Genomic DNA, 22,635 nt, shown 5'->3' on the forward strand with positions numbered 1-22,635 from the left:
GTATGGTGATGTATAGTGATGTGTAGTGGTGTATCGTGATGTGTAGTGGTGTATAGTGATGTTTAGTGGTGTATGGTGATGTGTAGTGCTGTATGGTGATGTGTAGTGGTGTATAGTGATGTTTAGTGATGTATAGTGATGTGTAGTGGTGTATAGTGATGTTTAGTGGTGTATGGTGATGTGTAGTGCTGTATGGTGATGTATAGTGATGTGTAGTGGTGTATGGTGATGTGTAGTGCTGTATGGTGATGTGTAGTGGTGTATAGTGATGTTTAGTGATGTATAGTGATGTGTAGTGGTGTATAGTGATGTTTAGTGATGTATGGTGATGTGTAGTGGTGTGTAGTGCTGTATGGTGATGTGTAGTGCTGTATGGTGATGTATAGTGATGTGTAGTGGTGTATAGTGATGTGTAGTGCTGTATGGTGATGTGTAGTGGTGTATAGTGTTGTTTAGTGATGTATAGTGATGTGTAGTGGTGTTTAGTGATGTATAGTGATGTGTAGTGGTGTGTAGTGCTGTATGGTGATGTGTAGTGCTGTATGGTGATGTATAGTGATGTGTAGTGGTGTATAGTGATGTGTAGTGGTGTATAGTGATGTGTAGTGGTGTATCGTGATGTGTAGTGGTGTATAGTGATGTTTAGTGGTGTATGGTGATGTGTAGTGCTGTATGGTGATGTGTAGTGGTGTATAGTGATGTTTAGTGATGTATAGTGATGTGTAGTGGTGTATGGTGATGTTTAGTGGTGTATGGTGATGTGTAGTGCTGTATGGTGATGTATAGTGATGTGTAGTGGTGTATGGTGATGTGTAGTGCTGTATGGTGATGTGTAGTGGTGTATAGTGATGTTTAGTGATGTATAGTGATGTGTAGTGGTGTATAGTGATGTTTAGTGATGTATGGTGATGTGTAGTGGTGTGTAGTGCTGTATGGTGATGTGTAGTGATGTGTAGTGGTGTATAGTGATGTGTAGTGCTGTATGGTGATGTGTAGTGGTGTATAGTGTTGTTTAGTGATGTGTAGTGGTGTTTAGTGATGTATAGTGATGTGTAGTGGTGTGTAGTGCTGTATGGTGATGTGTAGTGCTGTATGGTGATGTATAGTGATGTGTAGTGGTGTATAGTGATGTGTAGTGGTGTATAGTGATGTGTAGTGGTGTATCGTGATGTGTAGTGGTGTATAGTGATGTTTAGTGGTGTATGGTGATGTGTAGTGCTGTATGGTGATGTGTAGTGGTGTATAGTGATGTTTAGTGATGTATAGTGATGTGTAGTGGTGTATAGTGATGTTTAGTGGTGTATGGTGATGTGTAGTGCTGTATGGTGATGTATAGTGATGTGTAGTGGTGTATGGTGATGTGTAGTGGTGTATGGTGATGTGTAGTGGTGTATAGTGATGTTTAGTGATGTATAGTGATGTGTAGTGGTGTATAGTGATGTTTAGTGATGTATAGTGATGTGTAGTGGTGTATAGTGATGTTTAGTGGTGTATGGTGATGTGTAGTGCTGTATGGTGATGTGTAGTGGTGTATAGTGATGTATAGTGATGTGTAGTGGTGTATAGTGATGTTTAGTGGTGTATGGTGATGTGTAGTGCTGTATGGTGATGTATAGTGATGTGTAGTGGTGTATGGTGATGTGTAGTGCTGTATGGTGATGTGTAGTGGTGTATAGTGATGTGTAGTGGTGTATAGTGATGTATAGTGATGTATAGTGATGTATAGTGGTGTATAGTGATGTTTAGTGATGTGTAGTGCTGTATAGTGATGTGTAGTGCTGTGTAGTGATGTCACAGTCACCAGGTCTCAGTATAATACAGGAGATGGGGGAGGGGGAGATTTGCAGGATGAATGTGTTGCGGAGTCTGTGTGACGCTATGATGTCACCATGGCCCAGAGACTCTCGGGAATGTATATAGGGCCTTGTTGTGTATGTGAGAGGATTATTCAGTCTGATTTGGGGACACAGTGTATGTAATAATGTAATGTGCTTTATGTCATGCTCGGTACCCTGAGAACGGTTATTGTTACTCCTGATAATATCAGTCTGTAATATTATACTTTGTATCTGAATATTTGTCCCCTAACCCAAATGCCTCCTTTCCCACCAACCTCATGGCTATAGGGATCGCTGCTCTCTCCCCTCCTCATAACGCTTGTTCTTCCTGTCTCTTCTCAGGACGGTGGCTTTGAGTGAGGGTCCGTGTAAGCGGAACTGAGTGCTGGGTGCAGAATGGGGGTCTGGGGGTTCCTGAAGACGCAGTTTGTGGTTCATCTGCTCATTGGATTCGTCTTTGTGATAAGTGGACTCATCATAAACTTCCTGCAGCTCTGCACCCTACCACTATGGGGCGCCAACAAGCAGCTGTACCGCAGGGTCAACTGCCGGCTGGCCTACTCGCTATGGAGCCGTGAGTACCCCTTACTGTCCGTGGCGCATTCTCTAAGACTGCGCGTCATTGCGCCTTCCTCTCCGTGTCTCCTCCGTCTTACGTGGGCGCAGGCAGTATGTGTCAGTGTCTGTTCTGTGAGATGTGTATTGAAGTTAGTTGGCGCCTGCAGGTCTGAGCTCACTCATTTAGCGCTGTTCTGTGTTCCCGTGGACGATCATGCGGTACAAGCGAAGGTCCACGATAACGTGGCTGTCACATTGTACGTTCTCACAGTGCCCTGGTAACCAGTGTGGTTCTCTTGCCCCCAGAGCTGGTGATGCTGTTAGAGTGGTGGTCCGGTACGCAGTGCACCCTCTTCACAGACCAGGAGACGGTGGAGCACTTTGGGAAGGAGCACGTCATCATTATTCTCAATCACAACTTTGAGATCGATTTCCTGTGTGGCTGGACCATGTGTGAGCGCTTCGGAGTGTTAGGGGTGAGAGACCAATGCCCTCCCCATGTTCTCTCATCTCAGTGACCCTCTCGCCATTATGTTCTCTACCATCTCATCCTTCCACCCACATGTCTGTCTCACCGTCTGTATTCCAAACCAGTGAACATCTCTCAGCAGACAGACCTCCCCTCCTCTAACATCTCCCTCATACACTTCTCTCGTATTGTCTGTCCTCTCACCGTAGCCAGAGACTGGCTGTCTACTCTAGTACCTCCCCTCCCTCATATACCCTCTGTCTCTTCTCTGACCTCTCTCCCACTCCTCACACATCTCTCACTGTCTCTATGGGAGTCTCATTATAGGCGGAGACTGGCTGTCTACTCTAGTATCTCCCCCTCCCTCATATACCTGCTTACTGTCTCTTCTCTGACCTCTCTCCCCCTCCTCACACATCTCTCACTGTCCCTATGGGAGTCTCATTATAGGCAGAGACTGGCTGTCTACTCTAGTATCTCCCCCTCCCTCATATACCCGCTTACTGTCTCTTCTCTGACCTCTCTCCCCTCCTCACACGTCTCTCACTGTCTCTATGGGTGTCTCATTATAGGCAGAGACTGGCTGTCTACTCTAGTATCTCCCCCTCCCTCATATAACCTCTGTCTCTTCTCTGACCTCTCTCTCCCCTCCTCACACATCTCTCACTGTCTCTATGGGAGTCTCATTATAGGCGGAGACTGGCTGTCTACTCTAGTATCTCCCCCTCCCTCATACACCCTCTTACTGTCTCTTCTCTGACCTCTCTCCCCTCCTCACACATCTCTCACTGTCTCTATGGGAGTCTCATTATAGGCGGAGACTGGCTGTCTACTCTAGTATCTCCCCCTCCCTCATATAACCTCTGTCTCTTCTCTGACCTCTCCCCCCTCCTCACACATCTCTCACTGTCTCTATGGGAGTCTCATTATAGGCGGAGACTGGCTGTCTACTCTAGTATCTCCCCCTCCCTCATATACCTGCTTACTGTCTCTTCTCTGACCTCTCTCCCCTCCTCACATATCTCTCACTGTCTCTATGGGTGTCTCATTATAGGCAGAGACTGGCTGTCTACTCTAGTATCTCCCCCTCCCTCATACACCCTCTTACTGTCTCTTCTCTGACCTCTCTCCCCTCCTCACACATCTCTCACTGTCTCTATGGGAGTCTCATTATAGGCGGAGACTGGCTGTCTACTCTAGTATCTCCCCCTCCCTCATATACCCTCTTACTGTCTCTTCTCTGACCTCTCTCCCCTCCTCACACATCTCTCACTGTCTCTATGGGAGTCTCATTATAGGCGGAGACTGGCTGTCTACTCTAGTATCTCCCCCTCCCTCATATAACCTCTGTCTCTTCTCTGACCTCTCTCCCCCCTCCTCACACATCTCTCACTGTCTCTATGGGAGTCTCATTATAGGCGGAGACTGGCTGTCTACTCTAGTATCTCCCCTCCCTCATATACCCTCTGTCTCTTCTCTGACCTCTCTCCCCCCTCCTCACACATCTCTCACTGTCTCTATGGGTGTCTCATTATAGGCAGAGACTGGCTGTCTTCTCTAGTATCTCCCCTCCCTCATACACCCTCTTACTGTCTCTTCTCTGACCTCTCTCTCCCCTCCTCACACATCTCTCACTGTCTCTATGGGTGTCTCATTATAGGCAGAGACTGGCTGTCTTCTCTAGTATCTCCCCCTCCCTCATATACCCGCTTACTGTCTCTTCTCTGACCTCTCTCCCCTCCTCACACATCTCTCACTGTCTCTATGAGTGTCTCATTATAGGCAGAGACTGGCTGTCTACTCTAGTATCTCCCCTCCCTCATACACCCTCTAACTGTCTCTTCTCTGGACCCTGTCCCCCTCCTCACCCATCTCTCGCTGTCTCTTCTCTGGACCCTGTCCCCCTCCTCACCCGTCTCTCGCTGTCTCTTCTCTGGACCCTGTCCCCCTCCTCACCCGTCTCTCGCTGTCTCTTCTCTGGACCCTGTCCCCCTCCTCACCCGTCTCTCGCTGTCTCTTCTCTGGACCCTGTCCCCCTCCTCACCCGTCTCTCGCTGTCTCTTCTCTGGACCCTGTCCCCCTCCTCACCCGTCTCTCGCTGTCTCTTCTCTGGACCCTGTCCCCCTCCTCACCCGTCTCTCGCTGTCTCTTCTCTGGACCCTGTCCCCCTCCTCACCCGTCTCTCGCTGTCTCTTCTCTGGACCCTGTCCCCCTCCTCACCCGCCTCTCGCTGTCTCTTCTCTGGACCCTGTCCCCCTCCTCACCCGTCTCTCGCTGTCTCTTCTCTGGACCCTGTCCCCCTCCTCACCCGTCTCTCGCTGTCTCTTCTCTGGACCCTGTCCCCCTCCTCACACGTCTCTCGCTGTCTCTTCTCTGTACCCTGTCCCTATATGTCTATCACAGAGTTTCATTCCTTCAATCTTAAGTTGTTTATTATTTTTCTGCTCAACCCCAAAGAGCTCGAAAGTCCTCGCAAAGAAAGAGCTTCTCATGGTCCCGCTCATTGGATGGACGTGGTATTTTTTGGAAATAGTCTTCTGCAAACGCAAGTGGGAAGAAGATCGAGACACCGTTCTCCAGGGGCTCCACAGCCTGCGAGACTACCCCGAGTACATGTGGGTGAGTGTCCTATGATGTTGCCTTATACTGGGGTCTCTTGCTGCCGACTTCTATTCCTGGTTATGGTGCTATTTATGAACGTCGCCCGCTGTGACCTGCACATAACGTGTTCTTATACATAGCTGGGAGTACCGTCTGTGCCTCGTATTACTTTATATACATCGGGTCATTTATCTGAGCGCTCCGTCCGGCATACAGGAGAAGGGGCGCTGTGCGGATTAGTAATAGGGTGTAGCTTCCACCCGTGATCCGGATATAATGAGGAGAGCTGGGAAGTGCAGGGTGTAAGGAAATGAGGATAAAATAACAATATTAATAGGAACCCTTCCCTTAGTGCTTCTGTTCTAGGTCCATCAGTCATGTATATATAATGAGAGTTCTGGTAAAACTTAACTTTTGTTACTCTTTCTCGGATGACCACAGGGGAGACGATGGGGTATAGGTGGTGATTAGGACCAGACAGTTAAAGCTGATGACTCCCAGGATGCGCTGGTCCTCCCCCCTATACCCCACCCCTAAGCCAGAGGCACCTCCGTTAGTTAGTAAGCCCAAGGCAGGAGGAGGAGAGGAGCGAAGGAAGAGACACAGGATTGGTTACTGACTGCGCGCTCCTCTCTGCGTTGTGACGATGTCTCTTACTGTATCTGTAGTCTTCTCCCTCTGTCTATATGACTAATGGTGTTTATCTATGATGTTCTGCAGATGGTAATAACATACTATTAGTCACTGATCTCTCCACAACGGCCTGGTTACTGATGTGTATGTGACGTGAGTAACTCTGACACAGATTGTTGTGGTACTTTAAGTCACGGTTGGAGAGCGGCGTCCCGCTTCGCTAACGTCGTAGTGCACCTCTTCCTCCTTGTGTGACCCTTGGTTCGGTGGAACTTGCTGGTGGGCGAGCGTTGTCGCGCGGCACAAACGGCCATCTTCTCCAGCAGGGGCGTTACCTCCGGTTCACCAGGTCTTGGTTGTCCGGAGGGCGTCCGTCTGCGGAGGTCCCTGGCTCCAGATGGCGTTGCCCCTTCAGTCCCTGCAAAAGCTCCTTGATGATGAATTTATCGCCAGGACTGCGATGATTATAGGGGTCACCTGTTTAGAACGCGTCAGTCCGTTTACTTATGATGAATATTTTTGCGCTGGTCACATGATCGCTGTGAGAAAGCGATACACTGACTGGAGATGATTATTTGCATTTATTGGGGCCACGAAGTTCGACAGCAGCGCACAGAGTGATAACTATTACATTGCGCCTTCCCTTATATCGTCATAGACCTCAGTAACACAAAGGGGGGTGTCCCAGGGCAGGGACCTGACCCATATTTCAGGAACCACAATCATTATAGGGTGGAGTTATCATGAACACGCGGCTTTGCGGGACCACTAGTTGTGTTTATACAATAATCGGTGTCCGGCCTCGCACTGTATGCTGACCTCCACTCCCAATCACACATTAGGGTTTCATCCCCACTGGGTCTTCAGGTATCAGGGATTCTCGCTTACCATCAGTGACCGCCTGTCACTGATTCCACCCACTGCGCAGTGGGCGGGTAACAATGCTGCCACCACCAAACTCTCCCATTGGCATTTGGAACCGCTTCTTGTATACAATCAGGCTCCTACCTACGGCACCTGGAACCGCTGCTGCTGCGTATGCGTCAACTAGCTACGGCCTCACCTGATTGGTGTCTTCTGTTCCCGCCTGATCCCTCACAATGGACCAGGTCTGCACGGTAGCTGGCAGAGGGTGTGAGCTTTGGAGACACCTGGGCTCAATCCAGAACAGCCAGAGAACGTAATAGCGTTTTGCGCAATTCTCTTGGTCACAGGATTCAGATGCAGTCGTGAGGCAAAGATATTTATTGCTCACAGTCTTTACAAAGACCCTTCCCTCAGCTTTAAGGGGAGAACAGCATCTTACAGCAGTCTTCATCTTCAAAAGATATACAGAGATGTACACAACCCGGGCTCACAGACCTGGTATATATGTCACTACAATACACATTACCACAGGCTCACAGACCTGGTATATATGTCACTACAATACACATTACCACAGGCTCACAGGCCTGGTATATATGTCACTACAATACACATTACCACAGGCTCACAGGCCTATATATATGTCACTACAATACACATTACCACAGGCTCACAGGCCTGGTATATATATGTCACTACAATACACATTACCACAGGCTCACAGGCCTGGTATATATATATGTCACTACAATACACATTACCACAGGCTCACAGGCCTGGTATATATATATGTCACTACAATACACATTACCACAGGCTCACAGGCCTGGTATATATGTCACTACAATACACATGACCACAGGCTCACAGGCCTGGTATATATGTCACTACAATACACATTACCACAGGCCTGGTATATATGTCACTACAATACACATTACCACAGGCTCACAGGCCTGGTATATATATGTCACTCCTATACACATTACCACAGGCTCACAGGCCTGGTATATATGTCACTACAATACACATTACCACAGGCCTGGTATATATGTCACTACAATACACATTACCACAGGCCTGGTATATATGTCACTACAATACACATTACCACAGGCTCACAGGCCTGGTATATATGTCACTACAATACACATTACCACAGGCTCACAGGCCTGGTATATATGTCACTACAATACACATTACCACAGGCTCACAGGCCTGGTATATATGTCACTACAATACACATTACCACAGGCTCACAGGCCTGGTATATATGTCACTACAATACACATTACCACAGGCTCACAGGCCTATATATATCTCACTACAATACACATTACCACAGGCTCACAGGCCTGGTATATATGTCACTACAATACACATTACCACAGGCTCACAGGCCTGGTATATATATGTCACTCCAATACACATTACCACAGGCTCACAGGCCTGGTATATATGTCACTACAATACACATTACCACAGGCTCACAGGCCTGGTATATATATGTCACTACAATACACATTACCACAGGCTCACAGGCCTGGTATATATATATGTCACTACAATACACATTACCACAGGCTCACAGGCCTGGTGTATATATGTCACTACAATACACATTACCACAGGCTCACAGGCCTGGTATATATATATATATGTCACTACAATACACATTACCACAGGCTCACAGGCCAGGTATATATGTCACTACAATACACATTATCACAGGCTCACAGGCCTGGTATATATGTCACTCCAATACACATTACCACAGGCCTGGTATATATATGTCACTCCTATACATATTACCACAGGCTCACAGGCCTGGTATATATATGTCACTACAATACACATTACCACAGGCTCACAGGCCTGGTGTATATATGTCACTACAATACACATTACCACAGGCTCACAGGCCAGGTATATATGTCACTCCTATACATATTACCACAGGCTCACAGGCCTGGTATATATGTCACTACAATACACATTATCACAGGCTCACAGGCCTGGTATATATGTCACTCCAATACACATTACCACAGGCCTGGTATATATATGTCACTACAATACACATTACCACAGGCTCACAGGCCTGGTATATATGTCACTACAATACACATTACCACAGGCCTGGTATATATATGTCACTACAATACACATTACCACAGGCTCACAGGCCTGGTGTATATATGTCACTACAATACACATTACCACAGGCTCACAGGCCTGGTATATATCTCACTACAATACACATTACCACAGGCTCACAGGCCTGGTATATATCTCACTACAATACACATTACCACAGGCTCACAGGCCTGGTATATATATGTCACTATAATACACATTACCACAGGCTCACAGGCCTGGTATATATGTCACTACAATACACATTACCACAGGCTCACAGGCCTGGTATATATGTCACTACAATACACATTACCACAGGCCTGGTATATATGTCACTACAATACACATTACCACAGGCTCACAGGCTTATATATATGTCACTCCTATACATATTACCACAGGCTCACAGGCCTGGTATATATGTCACTCCTATACATATTACCACAGGCTCACAGGCCTGGTATATATATGTCACTACAATACACATTACCACAGGCTCACAGGCCTGGTGTATATATGTCACTACAATACACATTACCACAGGCTCACAGGCCTGGTATATATATATATATGTCACTACAATACATATTACCACAGGCTCACAGGCCTGGTATATATGTCACTCCTATACATATTACCACAGGCTCACAGGCCTGGTATATATATGTCACTACAATACACATTATCACAGGCTCACAGGCCTGGTATATATGTCACTCCAATACACATTACCACAGGCCTGGTATATATATGTCACTACAATACACATTACCACAGGCTCACAGGCCTGGTATATATGTCACTACAATACACATTACCACAGGCCTGGTATATATATGTCACTACAATACACATTACCACAGGCTCACAGGCCTGGTATATATATCTCACTACAATACACATTACCACAGGCTCACAGGCCTGGTATATATATGTCACTACAATACACATTACCACAGGCTCACAGGCCTGGTATATATATATGTCACTACAATACACATTACCACAGGCTCACAGGCCTGGTATATATATGTCACTACAATACACATTATCACAGGCTCACAGGCCTGGTATATATGTCACTCCAATACACATTACCACAGGCCTGGTATATATATGTCACTACAATACACATTACCACAGGCTCACAGGCCTGGTATATATGTCACTACAATACACATTACCACAGGCCTGGTATATATATGTCACTACAATACACATTACCACAGGCTCACAGGCCTGGTATATATATGTCACTACAATACACATTACCACAGGCTCACAGGCCTGGTATATATGTCACTCCAATACACATTACCACAGGCTCACAGGCCTGGTATATATATGTCACTACAATACACATTACCACAGGCTCACAGACCTGGTATATATATATGTCACTACAATACACATTATCACAGGCTCACAGGCCTGGTATATATATGTCACTCCAATACACATTACCACAGGCTCACAGGCCTGGTATATATATATATGTCACTCCAATACACATTACCACAGGCTCACAGGCCTGGTATATATATATGTCACTACAATACACATTACCACAGGCTCACAGGCCTGGTATATATGTCACTCCTATACATATTACCACAGGCTCACAGGCCTGGTATATATATGTCACTACAATACACATTATCACAGGCTCACAGGCCTGGTATATATGTCACTCCAATACACATTACCACAGGCTCACAGGCCTGGTATATATATATGTCACTACAATACACATTATCACAGGCTCACAGGCCTGGTATATATGTCACTCCAATACACATTACCACAGGCTCACAGGCCTGGTATATATATATGTCACTACAATACACATTATCACAGGCTCACAGGCCTGGTATATATGTCACTACAATACACATTACCACAGGCCTGGTATATATATATATGTCACTACAATACACATTACCACAGGCTCACAGGCCTGGTGTATATATGTCACTACAATACACATTACCACAGGCTCACAGGCCTGGTATATATATATATATGTCACTACAATACACATTACCACAGGCTCACAGGCCAGGTATATATGTCACTACAATACACATTACCACAGGCTCACAGGCCAGGTATATATGTCACTCCTATACATATTACCACAGGCTCACAGGCCTGGTATATATATGTCACTACAATACACATTATCACAGGCTCACAGGCCTGGTATATATGTCACTACAATACACATTACCACAGGCTCACAGGCCAGGTATATATGTCACTCCAATACACATTACCACAGGCTCACAGGCCTGGTATATATGTCACTACAATACACATTACCACAGGCCTGGTATATATATGTCACTACAATACACATTACCACAGGCTCACAGGCCTGGTATATATATGTCACTCCAATACACATTACCACAGGCTCACAGGCCTGGTATATATGTCACTACAATACACATTACCACAGGCTCACAGGCCTGGTATATATATGTCACTACAATACACATTACCACAGGCTCACAGGCCTCGTATATATATGTCACTACAATACACATTACCACAGGCTCACAGGCCTGGTATATATATGTCACTCCAATACACATTACCACAGGCTCACAGGCCTGGTATATATATGTCACTCCAATACACATTACCACAGGCTCACAGGCCTGGTATATATGTCACTACAATACACATTACCACAGGCTCACAGGCCTGGTATATATGTCACTCCAATACACATTACCACAGTCTCACAGGCCTGGTATATATGTCACTACAATACACATTACCACAGTCTCACAGGCGTATATATATGTCACTACAATACACATTACCACAGGCTCACAGGCCTGGTATATATATGTCACTACAATACACATTACCACAGGCTCACAGGCCTGGTATATATGTCACTACATTACACATTACCACAGGCTCACAGGCCTGGTATATATATGTCACTACAATACACATTACCACAGGCTCACAGGCCTGGTATATATATGTCACTACAATACACATTACCACAGGCTCACAGGCCTGGTATATATGTCACTACAATACACATTACCACAGGCTCACAGACCTGGTATATATGTCACTACAATACACATTACCACAGGCTCACAGGCCTGGTATATATGTCACTACAATACACATTACCACAGGCTCACAGGCCTGGTATATATGTCACTACAATACACATTACCACAGGCTCACAGGCCTGGTATATATGTCACTACAATACACATTACCACAGGCTCACAGGCCTGGTATATATATATATGTCACTACAATACACATTACCACAGGCTCACAGGCCTGGTATATATGTCACTACAATACACATTACCACAGGCTCACAGGCCTGGTATATATATGTCACTACAATACACATTACCACAGGCTCACAGGCCTGGTATATATATGTCACTACAATACACATTACCACAGGCCTGGTATATATGTCACTACAATACACATTACCACAGGCTCACAGGCCTGGTATATATGTCACTCCTATACACATTACCACAGGCTCACAGGCCTGGTATATATGTCACTCCAATACACATTACCACAGGCCTGGTATATATGTCACTACAATACACATTACCACAGGCTCACAGGCCTGGTATATATGTCACTCCAATACACATTACCACAGGCTCACAGGCCTGGTATATATGTCACTCCTATACACATTACCACAGGATCACAGGCCTGGTATATATGTCACTACAATACACATTACCACAGGCTCACAGGCCTGGTATATATATGTCACTCCAATACACATTACCACAGGCCTGGTATATATGTCACTACAATACACATTACCACAGGCTCACAGGCCTGGTATATATATGTCACTACAATACACATTACCACAGGCTCACAGGCCTGGTATATATGTCACTACAATACACATTACCACAGGCTCACAGGCCTGGTATATATGTCACTACAATACACATTACCACAGGCCTGGTATATATGTCACTACAATACACATTACCACAGGCTCACAGGCCTGGTATATATATATCACTCCAATACACATTACCACAGGCTCACAGGCCTGGTATATATGTCACTCCTATACACATTACCACAGGCTCACAGGCCTGGTATATATATGTCACTCCAATACACATTACCACAGGCTCACAGGCCTGGTATATATGTCACTACAATACACATTACCACAGGCTCACAGGCCTGGTATATATATGTCACTACAATACACATTACCACAGGCCTGGTATATATGTCACTACAATACACATTACCACAGGCTCACAGGCCTGGTATATATATATATCACTCCAATACACATTACCACAGGCTCACAGGCCTGGTATATATGTCACTCCTATACACATTACCACAGGCTCACAGGCCTGGTATATATATATCACTCCAATACACATTACCATAGGCTCACAGGCCTGGTATATATATGTCACTCCAATACACATTACCACAGGCTCACAGGCCTGGTATATATATGTCACTCCAATACACATTACCACAGGCTCACAGGCCTGGTATATATGTCACTACAATACACATTACCACAGGCTCACAGGCCTGGTATATATGTCACTACAATACACATTACCACAGGCTCACAGGCCTGGTATATATGTCACTACAATACACATTACCACAGGCTCACAGGCCTGGTATATATATATGTCACTACAATACACATTACCACAGGCTCACAGGCCTGGTATATATATATCACTACAATACACATTACCACAGGCTCACAGGCCTGGTATATATGTCACTCCTATACACATTACCACAGGCCTGGTATATATGTCACTACAATACACATTACCACAGGCTCACAGGCCTGGTATATATATGTCACTCCAATACACATTACCACAGGCTCACAGGCCTGGTATATATATATATATGTCACTACAATACACATTACCACAGGCTCACAGGCCTGGTATATATGTCACTACAATACACATTACCACAGGCTCACAGACCTGGTATATATGTCACTCCTATACACATTACCACAGGCCTGGTATATATGTCACTACAATACACATTACCACAGGCTCACAGGCCTGGTATATATATGTCACTCCAATACACATTACCACAGGCTCACAGGCCTGGTATATATATATATGTCACTACAATACACATTACCACAGGCTCACAGGCCTGGTATATATGTCACTACAATACACATTACCATAGGCTCACAGGCCTGGTATATATATGTCACTACAATACACATTACCACAGGCTCACAGGCCTGGTATATATATATCACTACAATACACATTACCACAGGCTCACAGGCCTGGTATATATGTCACTCCTATACACATTACCACAGGCTCACAGGCCTGGTATATATATATCACTCCAATACACATTACCACAGGCTCACAGGCCTGGTATATATATGTCACTACAATACACATTACCACAGTCTCACAGGCCTGGTATAAATGTCACTACAATACACATTACCACAGGCTCACAGGCCTGGTATATATATGTCACTCCAATACACATTACCACAGGCCTGGTATATATGTCACTACAATACACATTACCACAGGCTCACAGGCCTGGTATATATATATCACTCCAATACACATTACCACAGGCTCACAGGCCTGGTATATATATGTCACTCCAATACACATTACCACAGGCTCACAGACCTGGTATATATGTCACTCCAATACACATTACCACAGGCCTGGTATATATGTCACTACAATACACATTACCACAGGCTCACAGACCTGGTATATATGTCACTACAATACACATTACCACAGGCTCACAGGCCTGGTATATATGTCACTCCTATACACATTACCACAGGCTCACAGGCCTGGTATATATATGTCACTACAATACACATTATCACAGGCTCACAGGCCTGGTATATATGTCACTACAATACACATTACCACAGGCTCACAGGCCTGGTATATATGTCACTACAATACACATTACCACAGGCTCACAGGCCTGGTATATATGTCACTACAATACACATTACCACAGGCTCACAGGCCTGGTGTATATATATGTAACTACAATACACATTACCACAGGCCTGGTATATATGTCACTACAATACACATTACCACAGGCTCACAGGCCTGGTATATATGTCACTACAATACACATTACCACAGGCTCACAGGCCTGGTATATATGTCACTACAATACACATTACCACAGGCTCACAGGCCTGGTATATATATGTCACTCCTATACACATTACCACAGGCTCACAGGCCTGGTATATATATGTCACTCCAATACACATTACCACAGGCTCACAGGCCTGGTATATATATGTCACTACAATACACATTACCACAGGCTCACAGGCCTGGTATATATATGTCACTACAATACACATTACCACAGGCTCACAGGCCTGGTATATATGTCACTCCAATACACATTACCACAGGCTCACAGGCCTGGTATATATGTCACTCCTATACACATTACCACAGGATCACAGGCCTGGTATATATGTCACTACAATACACATTACCACAGGCTCACAGGCCTGGTATATATATGTCACTCCAATACACATTACCACAGGCCTGGTATATATGTCACTACAATACACATTACCACAGGCTCACAGGCCTGGTATATATATGTCACTACAATACACATTACCACAGGCTCACAGGCCTGGTATATATGTCACTACAATACACATTACCACAGGCTCACAGGCCTGGTATATATATGTCACTACAATACACATTACCACAGGCCTGGTATATATATGTCACTACAATACACATTACCACAGGCTCACAGGCCTGGTATATATGTCACTCCAATACACATTACCACAGGCTCACAGGCCTGGTATATATGTCACTACAATACACATTACCACAGGATCACAGGCCTGGTATATATATGTCACTACAATACACATTACCACAGGCTCACAGACCTGGTATATATGTCACTACAATACACATTACCACAGGCTCACAGGCCTGGTATATATGTCACTACAATACACATTACCACAGGCTCACAGGCCTGGTATATATATGTCACTACAATACACATTACCACAGGCTCACAGGCCTGGTATATATGTCACTACAATACACATTACCACAGGCTCACAGGCCTGGTATATATATGTCACTCCAATACACATTACCACAGGCTCACAGGCCTGGTATATATGTCACTACAATACACATTACCACAGGCTCACAGGCCTGGTATATATATGTCACTCCAATACACATTACCACAGGCCTGGTATATATGTCACTACAATACACATTACCACAGGCTCACAGGCCTGGTATATATATATATCACTCCAATACACATTACCACAGGCTCACAGGCCTGGTATATATGTCACTCCTATACACATTACCACAGGCTCACAGGCCTGGTATATATATATCACTCCAATACACATTACCATAGGCTCACAGGCCTGGTATATATATGTCACTCCAATACACATTACCACAGGCTCACAGGCCTGGTATATATATGTCACTCCAATACACATTACCACAGGCTCACAGGCCTGGTATATATGTCACTACAATACACATTACCACAGGCCTGGTATATATGTCACTACAATACACATTACCACAGGCTCACAGGCCTGGTATATATATATCACTCCAATACACATTACCACAGGCTCACAGGCCTGGTATATATGTCACTCCTATACACATTACCACAGGCTCACAGGCCTGGTATATATATGTCACTCCAATACACATTACCACAGGCTCACAGGCCTGGTATATATGTCACTACAATACACATTACCACAGGCTCACAGGCCTGGTATATATATGTCACTACAATACACATTACCACAGGCTCACAGGCCTGGTATATATATCACTCCAATACACATTACCACAGGCTCACAGGCCTGGTATATATATATCACTCCAATACACATTACCACAGGCTCACAGGCCTGGTATATATATGTCACTACAATACACATTACCACAGGCTCACAGGCCTGGTATATATGTCACTACAATACACATTACCAGAGGCTCACAGGCCTGGTATATATGTCACTCCAATACACATTACCACAGTCCTGGTATATATGTCACTACAATACACATTACCACAGGCTCACAGGCCTGGTATATATATGTCACTACAATACACATTACCACAGGCTCACAGGCCTGGTGTATATATGTCACTACAATACACATTACCACAGGCCTGGTATATATGTCACTACAATACACATTACCACAGGCTCACAGGCCTGGTATATATATATATCACTCCAATACACATTACCACAGGCTCACAGGCCTGGTATATATGTCACTCCTATACACATTACCACAGGCTCACAGGCCTGGTATATATATATCACTCCAATACACATTACCATAGGCTCACAGGCCTGGTATATATATGTCACTCCAATACACATTACCACAGGCTCACAGGCCTGGTATATATATGTCACTCCAATACACATTACCACAGGCTCACAGGCCTGGTATATATGTCACTACAATACACATTACCACAGGCTCACAGGCCTGGTATATATGTCACTACAATACACATTACCACAGGCTCACAGGCCTGGTGTATATATATGTCACTCCAATACACATTACCACAGGCTCACAGGCCTGGTATATATATGTCACTCCTATACACATTACCACAGGCTCACAGGCCTGGTATATATATGTCACTCCAATACACATTACCACAGGCTCACAGGCCTGGTATATATATGTCACTACAATACACATTACCACAGGCTCACAGGCCTGGTATATATATGTCACTACAATACACATTACCACAGGCTCACAGGCCTGGTATATATATGTCACTACAATACACATTACCACAGGCTCACAGGCCTGGTATATATGTCACTCCAATACACATTACCACAGGCTCACAGGCCTGGTATATATGTCACTCCTATACACATTACCACAGGATCACAGGCCTGGTATATATGTCACTACAATACACATTACCACAGGCTCACAGGCCTGGTATATATATGTCACTCCAATACACATTACCACAGGCCTGGTATATATGTCACTACAATACACATTACCACAGGCTCACAGGCCTGGTATATATATGTCACTACAATACACATTACCACAGGCCTGGTATATATATATGTCACTACAATACACATTACCACAGGCTCACAGGCCTGGTATATATATGTCACTACAATACACATTACCACAGGCTCACAGGCCTGGTATATATGTCACTACAATACACATTACCACAGGCTCACAGGCCTGGTATATATATGTCACTACAATACACATTACCACAGGCTCACAGGCCTGGTATATATATGTCACTACAATACACATTACCACAGGCTCACAGGCCTGGTATATATGTCACTCCAATACACATTACCACAGGCTCACAGGCCTGGTATATATGTCACTACAATACACATTACCACAGGATCACAGGCCTGGTATATATATGTCACTACAATACACATTACCACAGGCTCACAGACCTGGTATATATGTCACTACAATACACATTACCACAGGCTCACAGGCCTGGTATATATGTCACTACAATACACATTACCACAGGCTCACAGGCCTGGTATATATATGTCACTACAATACACATTACCACAGGCTCACAGGCCTGGTATATATGTCACTACAATACACATTACCACAGGCTCACAGGCCTGGTATATATATGTCACTCCAATACACATTACCACAGGCTCACAGGCCTGGTATATATGTCACTACAATACACATTACCACAGGCTCACAGGCCTGGTATATATATGTCACTCCAATACACATTACCACAGGCCTGGTATATATGTCACTACAATACACATTACCACAGGCTCACAGGCCTGGTATATATATATATCACTCCAATACACATTACCACAGGCTCACAGGCCTGGTATATATATATCACTCCAATACACATTACCATAGGCTCACAGGCCTGGTATATATATGTCACTCCAATACACATTACCACAGGCTCACAGGCCTGGTATATATATGTCACTCCAATACACATTACCACAGGCTCACAGGCCTGGTATATATGTCACTACAATACACATTACCACAGGCTCACAGGCCTGGTATATATGTCACTACAATACACATTACCACAGGCTCACAGGCCTGGTATATATGTCACTACAATACACATTACCACAGGCTCACAGGCCTGGTATATATATATCACTACAATACACATTACCACAGGCTCACAGGCCTGGTATATATGTCACTCCTATACACATTACCACAGGCCTGGTATATATGTCACTACAATACACATTACCACAGGCTCACAGGCCTGGTATATATATATGTCACTCCAATACACATTACCACAGGCTCACAGGCCTGGTATATATATATATATGTCACTACAATACACATTACCACAGGCTCACAGGCCTGGTATATATGTCACTACAATACACATTACCACAGGCTCACAGACCTGGTATATATGTCACTCCTATACACATTACCACAGGCCTGGTATATATGTCACTACAATACACATTACCACAGGCTCACAGGCCTGGTATATATATGTCACTCCAATACACATTACCACAGGCTCACAGGCCTGGTATATATATATATGTCACTACAATACACATTACCACAGGCTCACAGGCCTGGTATATATGTCACTACAATACACATTACCATAGGCTCACAGGCCTGGTATATATGTCACTACAATACACATTACCACAGGCTCACAGACCTGGTATATATGTCACTCCTATACACATTACCACAGGCTCACAGGCCTGGTATATATATATCACTCCAATACACATTACCACAGGCTCACAGGCCTGGTATATATATGTCACTACAATACACATTACCACAGTCTCACAGGCCTGGTATATATGTCACTACAATACACATTACCACAGGCTCACAGGCCTGGTATATATATGTCACTACAATACACATTACCACAGGCTCACAGGCCTGGTATATATATATCACTCCAATACACATTACCACAGGCTCACAGGCCTGGTATATATATGTCACTCCAATACACATTACCACAGGCTCACAGACCTGGTATATATGTCACTCCAATACACATTACCACAGGCCTGGTATATATGTCACTACAATACACATTACCACAGGCTCACAGACCTGGTATATATGTCACTCCAATACACATTACCACATTCCTGGTATATATGTCACTACAATACACATTACCACAGGCTCACAGGCCTGGTATATATGTCACTCCTATACACATTACCACAGGCTCACAGGCCTGGTATATATATGTCACTACAATACACATTATCACAGGCTCACAGGCCTGGTATATATGTCACTACAATACACATTACCACAGGCTCACAGGCCTGGTATATATGTCACTACAATACACATTACCACAGGCTCACAGGCCTGGTATATATGTCACTACAATACACATTACCACAGGCTCACAGGCCTGGTGTATATATATGTAACTACAATACACATTACCACAGGCCTGGTATATATGTCACTACAATACACATTACCACAGGCTCACAGGCCTGGTATATATGTCACTACAATACACATTACCACAGGCTCACAGGCCTGGTATATATATGTCACTCCTATACACATTACCACAGGCTCACAGGCCTGGTATATATATGTCACTCCAATACACATTACCACAGGCTCACAGGCCTGGTATATATATGTCACTACAATACACATTACCACAGGCTCACAGGCCTGGTATATATATGTCACTACAATACACATTACCACAGGCTCACAGGCCTGGTATATATGTCACTACAATACACATTACCACAGGCTCACAGGCCTGGTATATATGTCACTACAATACACATTACCACAGTCTCACAGGCCTGGTATATATGTCACTACAATACACATTACCACAGGCTCACAGGCCAGGTATATATGTCACTACAATACACATTACCACAGGCTCACAGGCCAGGTATATATGTCACTACAATACACATTACCACAGGCTCACAGGCCTGGTATATATATGTCACTCCTATACACATTACCACAGGCTCACAGGCCTGGTATATATATGTCACTCCAATACACATTACCACAGGCTCACAGGCCTGGTATATATATGTCACTACAATACACATTACCACAGGCTCACAGGCCTGGTATATATATGTCACTACAATACACATTACCACAGGCTCACAGGCCTGGTATATATATGTCACTACAATACACATTACCACAGGCTCACAGGCCTGGTATATATGTCACTACAATACACATTACCACAGGCTCACAGGCCTGGTATATATATGTCACTACAATACACATTACCACAGGCTCACAGGCCTGGTATATATATGTCACTACAATACACATTACCACAGGCTCACAGGCCTGGTATATATATGTCACTACAATACACATTATCACAGGCCTGGTATATATGTCACTACAATACACATTATCACAGGCTCACAGGCCTGGTATATATGTCACTACAATACACATTACCACAGGCTCACAGGCCAGGTATATATGTCACTACAATACACATTACCACAGGCTCACAGGCCAGGTATATATGTCACTACAATACACATTACCACAGGCTCACAGGCCTGGTATATATATATGTCACTACAATACACATTACCACAGGCTCACAGGCCTGGTATATATGTCACTCCTATACACATTACCACAGGCTCACAGGCCTGGTGTATATATATGTAACTACAATACACATTACCACAGGCCTGGTATATATGTCACTACAATACACATTACCACAGGCCTGGTATATATGTCACTACAATACACATTACCACAGGCTCACAGGCCTATATATATGTCACTCCAATACACATTACCACAGGCTCACAGGCCTGGTATATATATGTCACTCCAATACACATTACCACAGGCTCACAGGCCTGGTATATATATGTCACTACAATACACATTACCACAGGCTCACAGGCCTGGTATATATGTCACTCCAATACACATTACCACAGGCTCACAGGCCTGGTATATATATGTCACTACAATACACATTATCACAGGCTCACAGGCCTGGTATATATATGTCACTACAATACACATTACCACAGGCTCACAGGCCTGGTATATATGTCACTACAATACACATTACCACAGGCTCACAGGCCTGGTATATATATGTCACTACAATACACATTACCACAGGCTCACAGGCCTGGTATATATGTCACTACAATACACATTACCACAGGCTCACAGACCTGGTATATATATGTCACTCCAATACACATTACCACAGGCTCACAGGCCTGGTATATATGTCACTACATTACACATTACCACAGGCTCACAGGCCTGGTATATATGTCACTACAATACACATTACCACAGGCTCACAGGCCTATATATA

The 22,635-nt window shown here is 44.3% G+C and overlaps 1 protein-coding gene across 1 annotated transcript in view; it reads left to right on the top strand.

The window, feature by feature from the left end:
• Positions 1-22,635, top strand: part of LOC148431176 (1-acyl-sn-glycerol-3-phosphate acyltransferase gamma-like) — a gene marked incomplete at its 3' end in the record, with an annotated part of 78,719 nt that overhangs the window by 53,448 nt on the left and 2,636 nt on the right. Inside the window, exons 2-4 of the mRNA XM_088466240.1 lie at positions 2,181-2,412; positions 2,703-2,872; positions 5,323-5,484. Coding sequence (XP_088322366.1) covers positions 2,235-2,412; positions 2,703-2,872; positions 5,323-5,484 — 510 coding nt within the window. The remainder of the gene's footprint in view (positions 1-2,180; positions 2,413-2,702; positions 2,873-5,322; positions 5,485-22,635) is intronic.

Source organism: Taudactylus pleione, unplaced genomic scaffold (assembly GCF_031769625.1).
Source record: "Taudactylus pleione unplaced genomic scaffold, aTauple2 ptg002716l, whole genome shotgun sequence".
Classification (NCBI taxonomy): domain Eukaryota; kingdom Metazoa; phylum Chordata; class Amphibia; order Anura; family Myobatrachidae; genus Taudactylus; species Taudactylus pleione.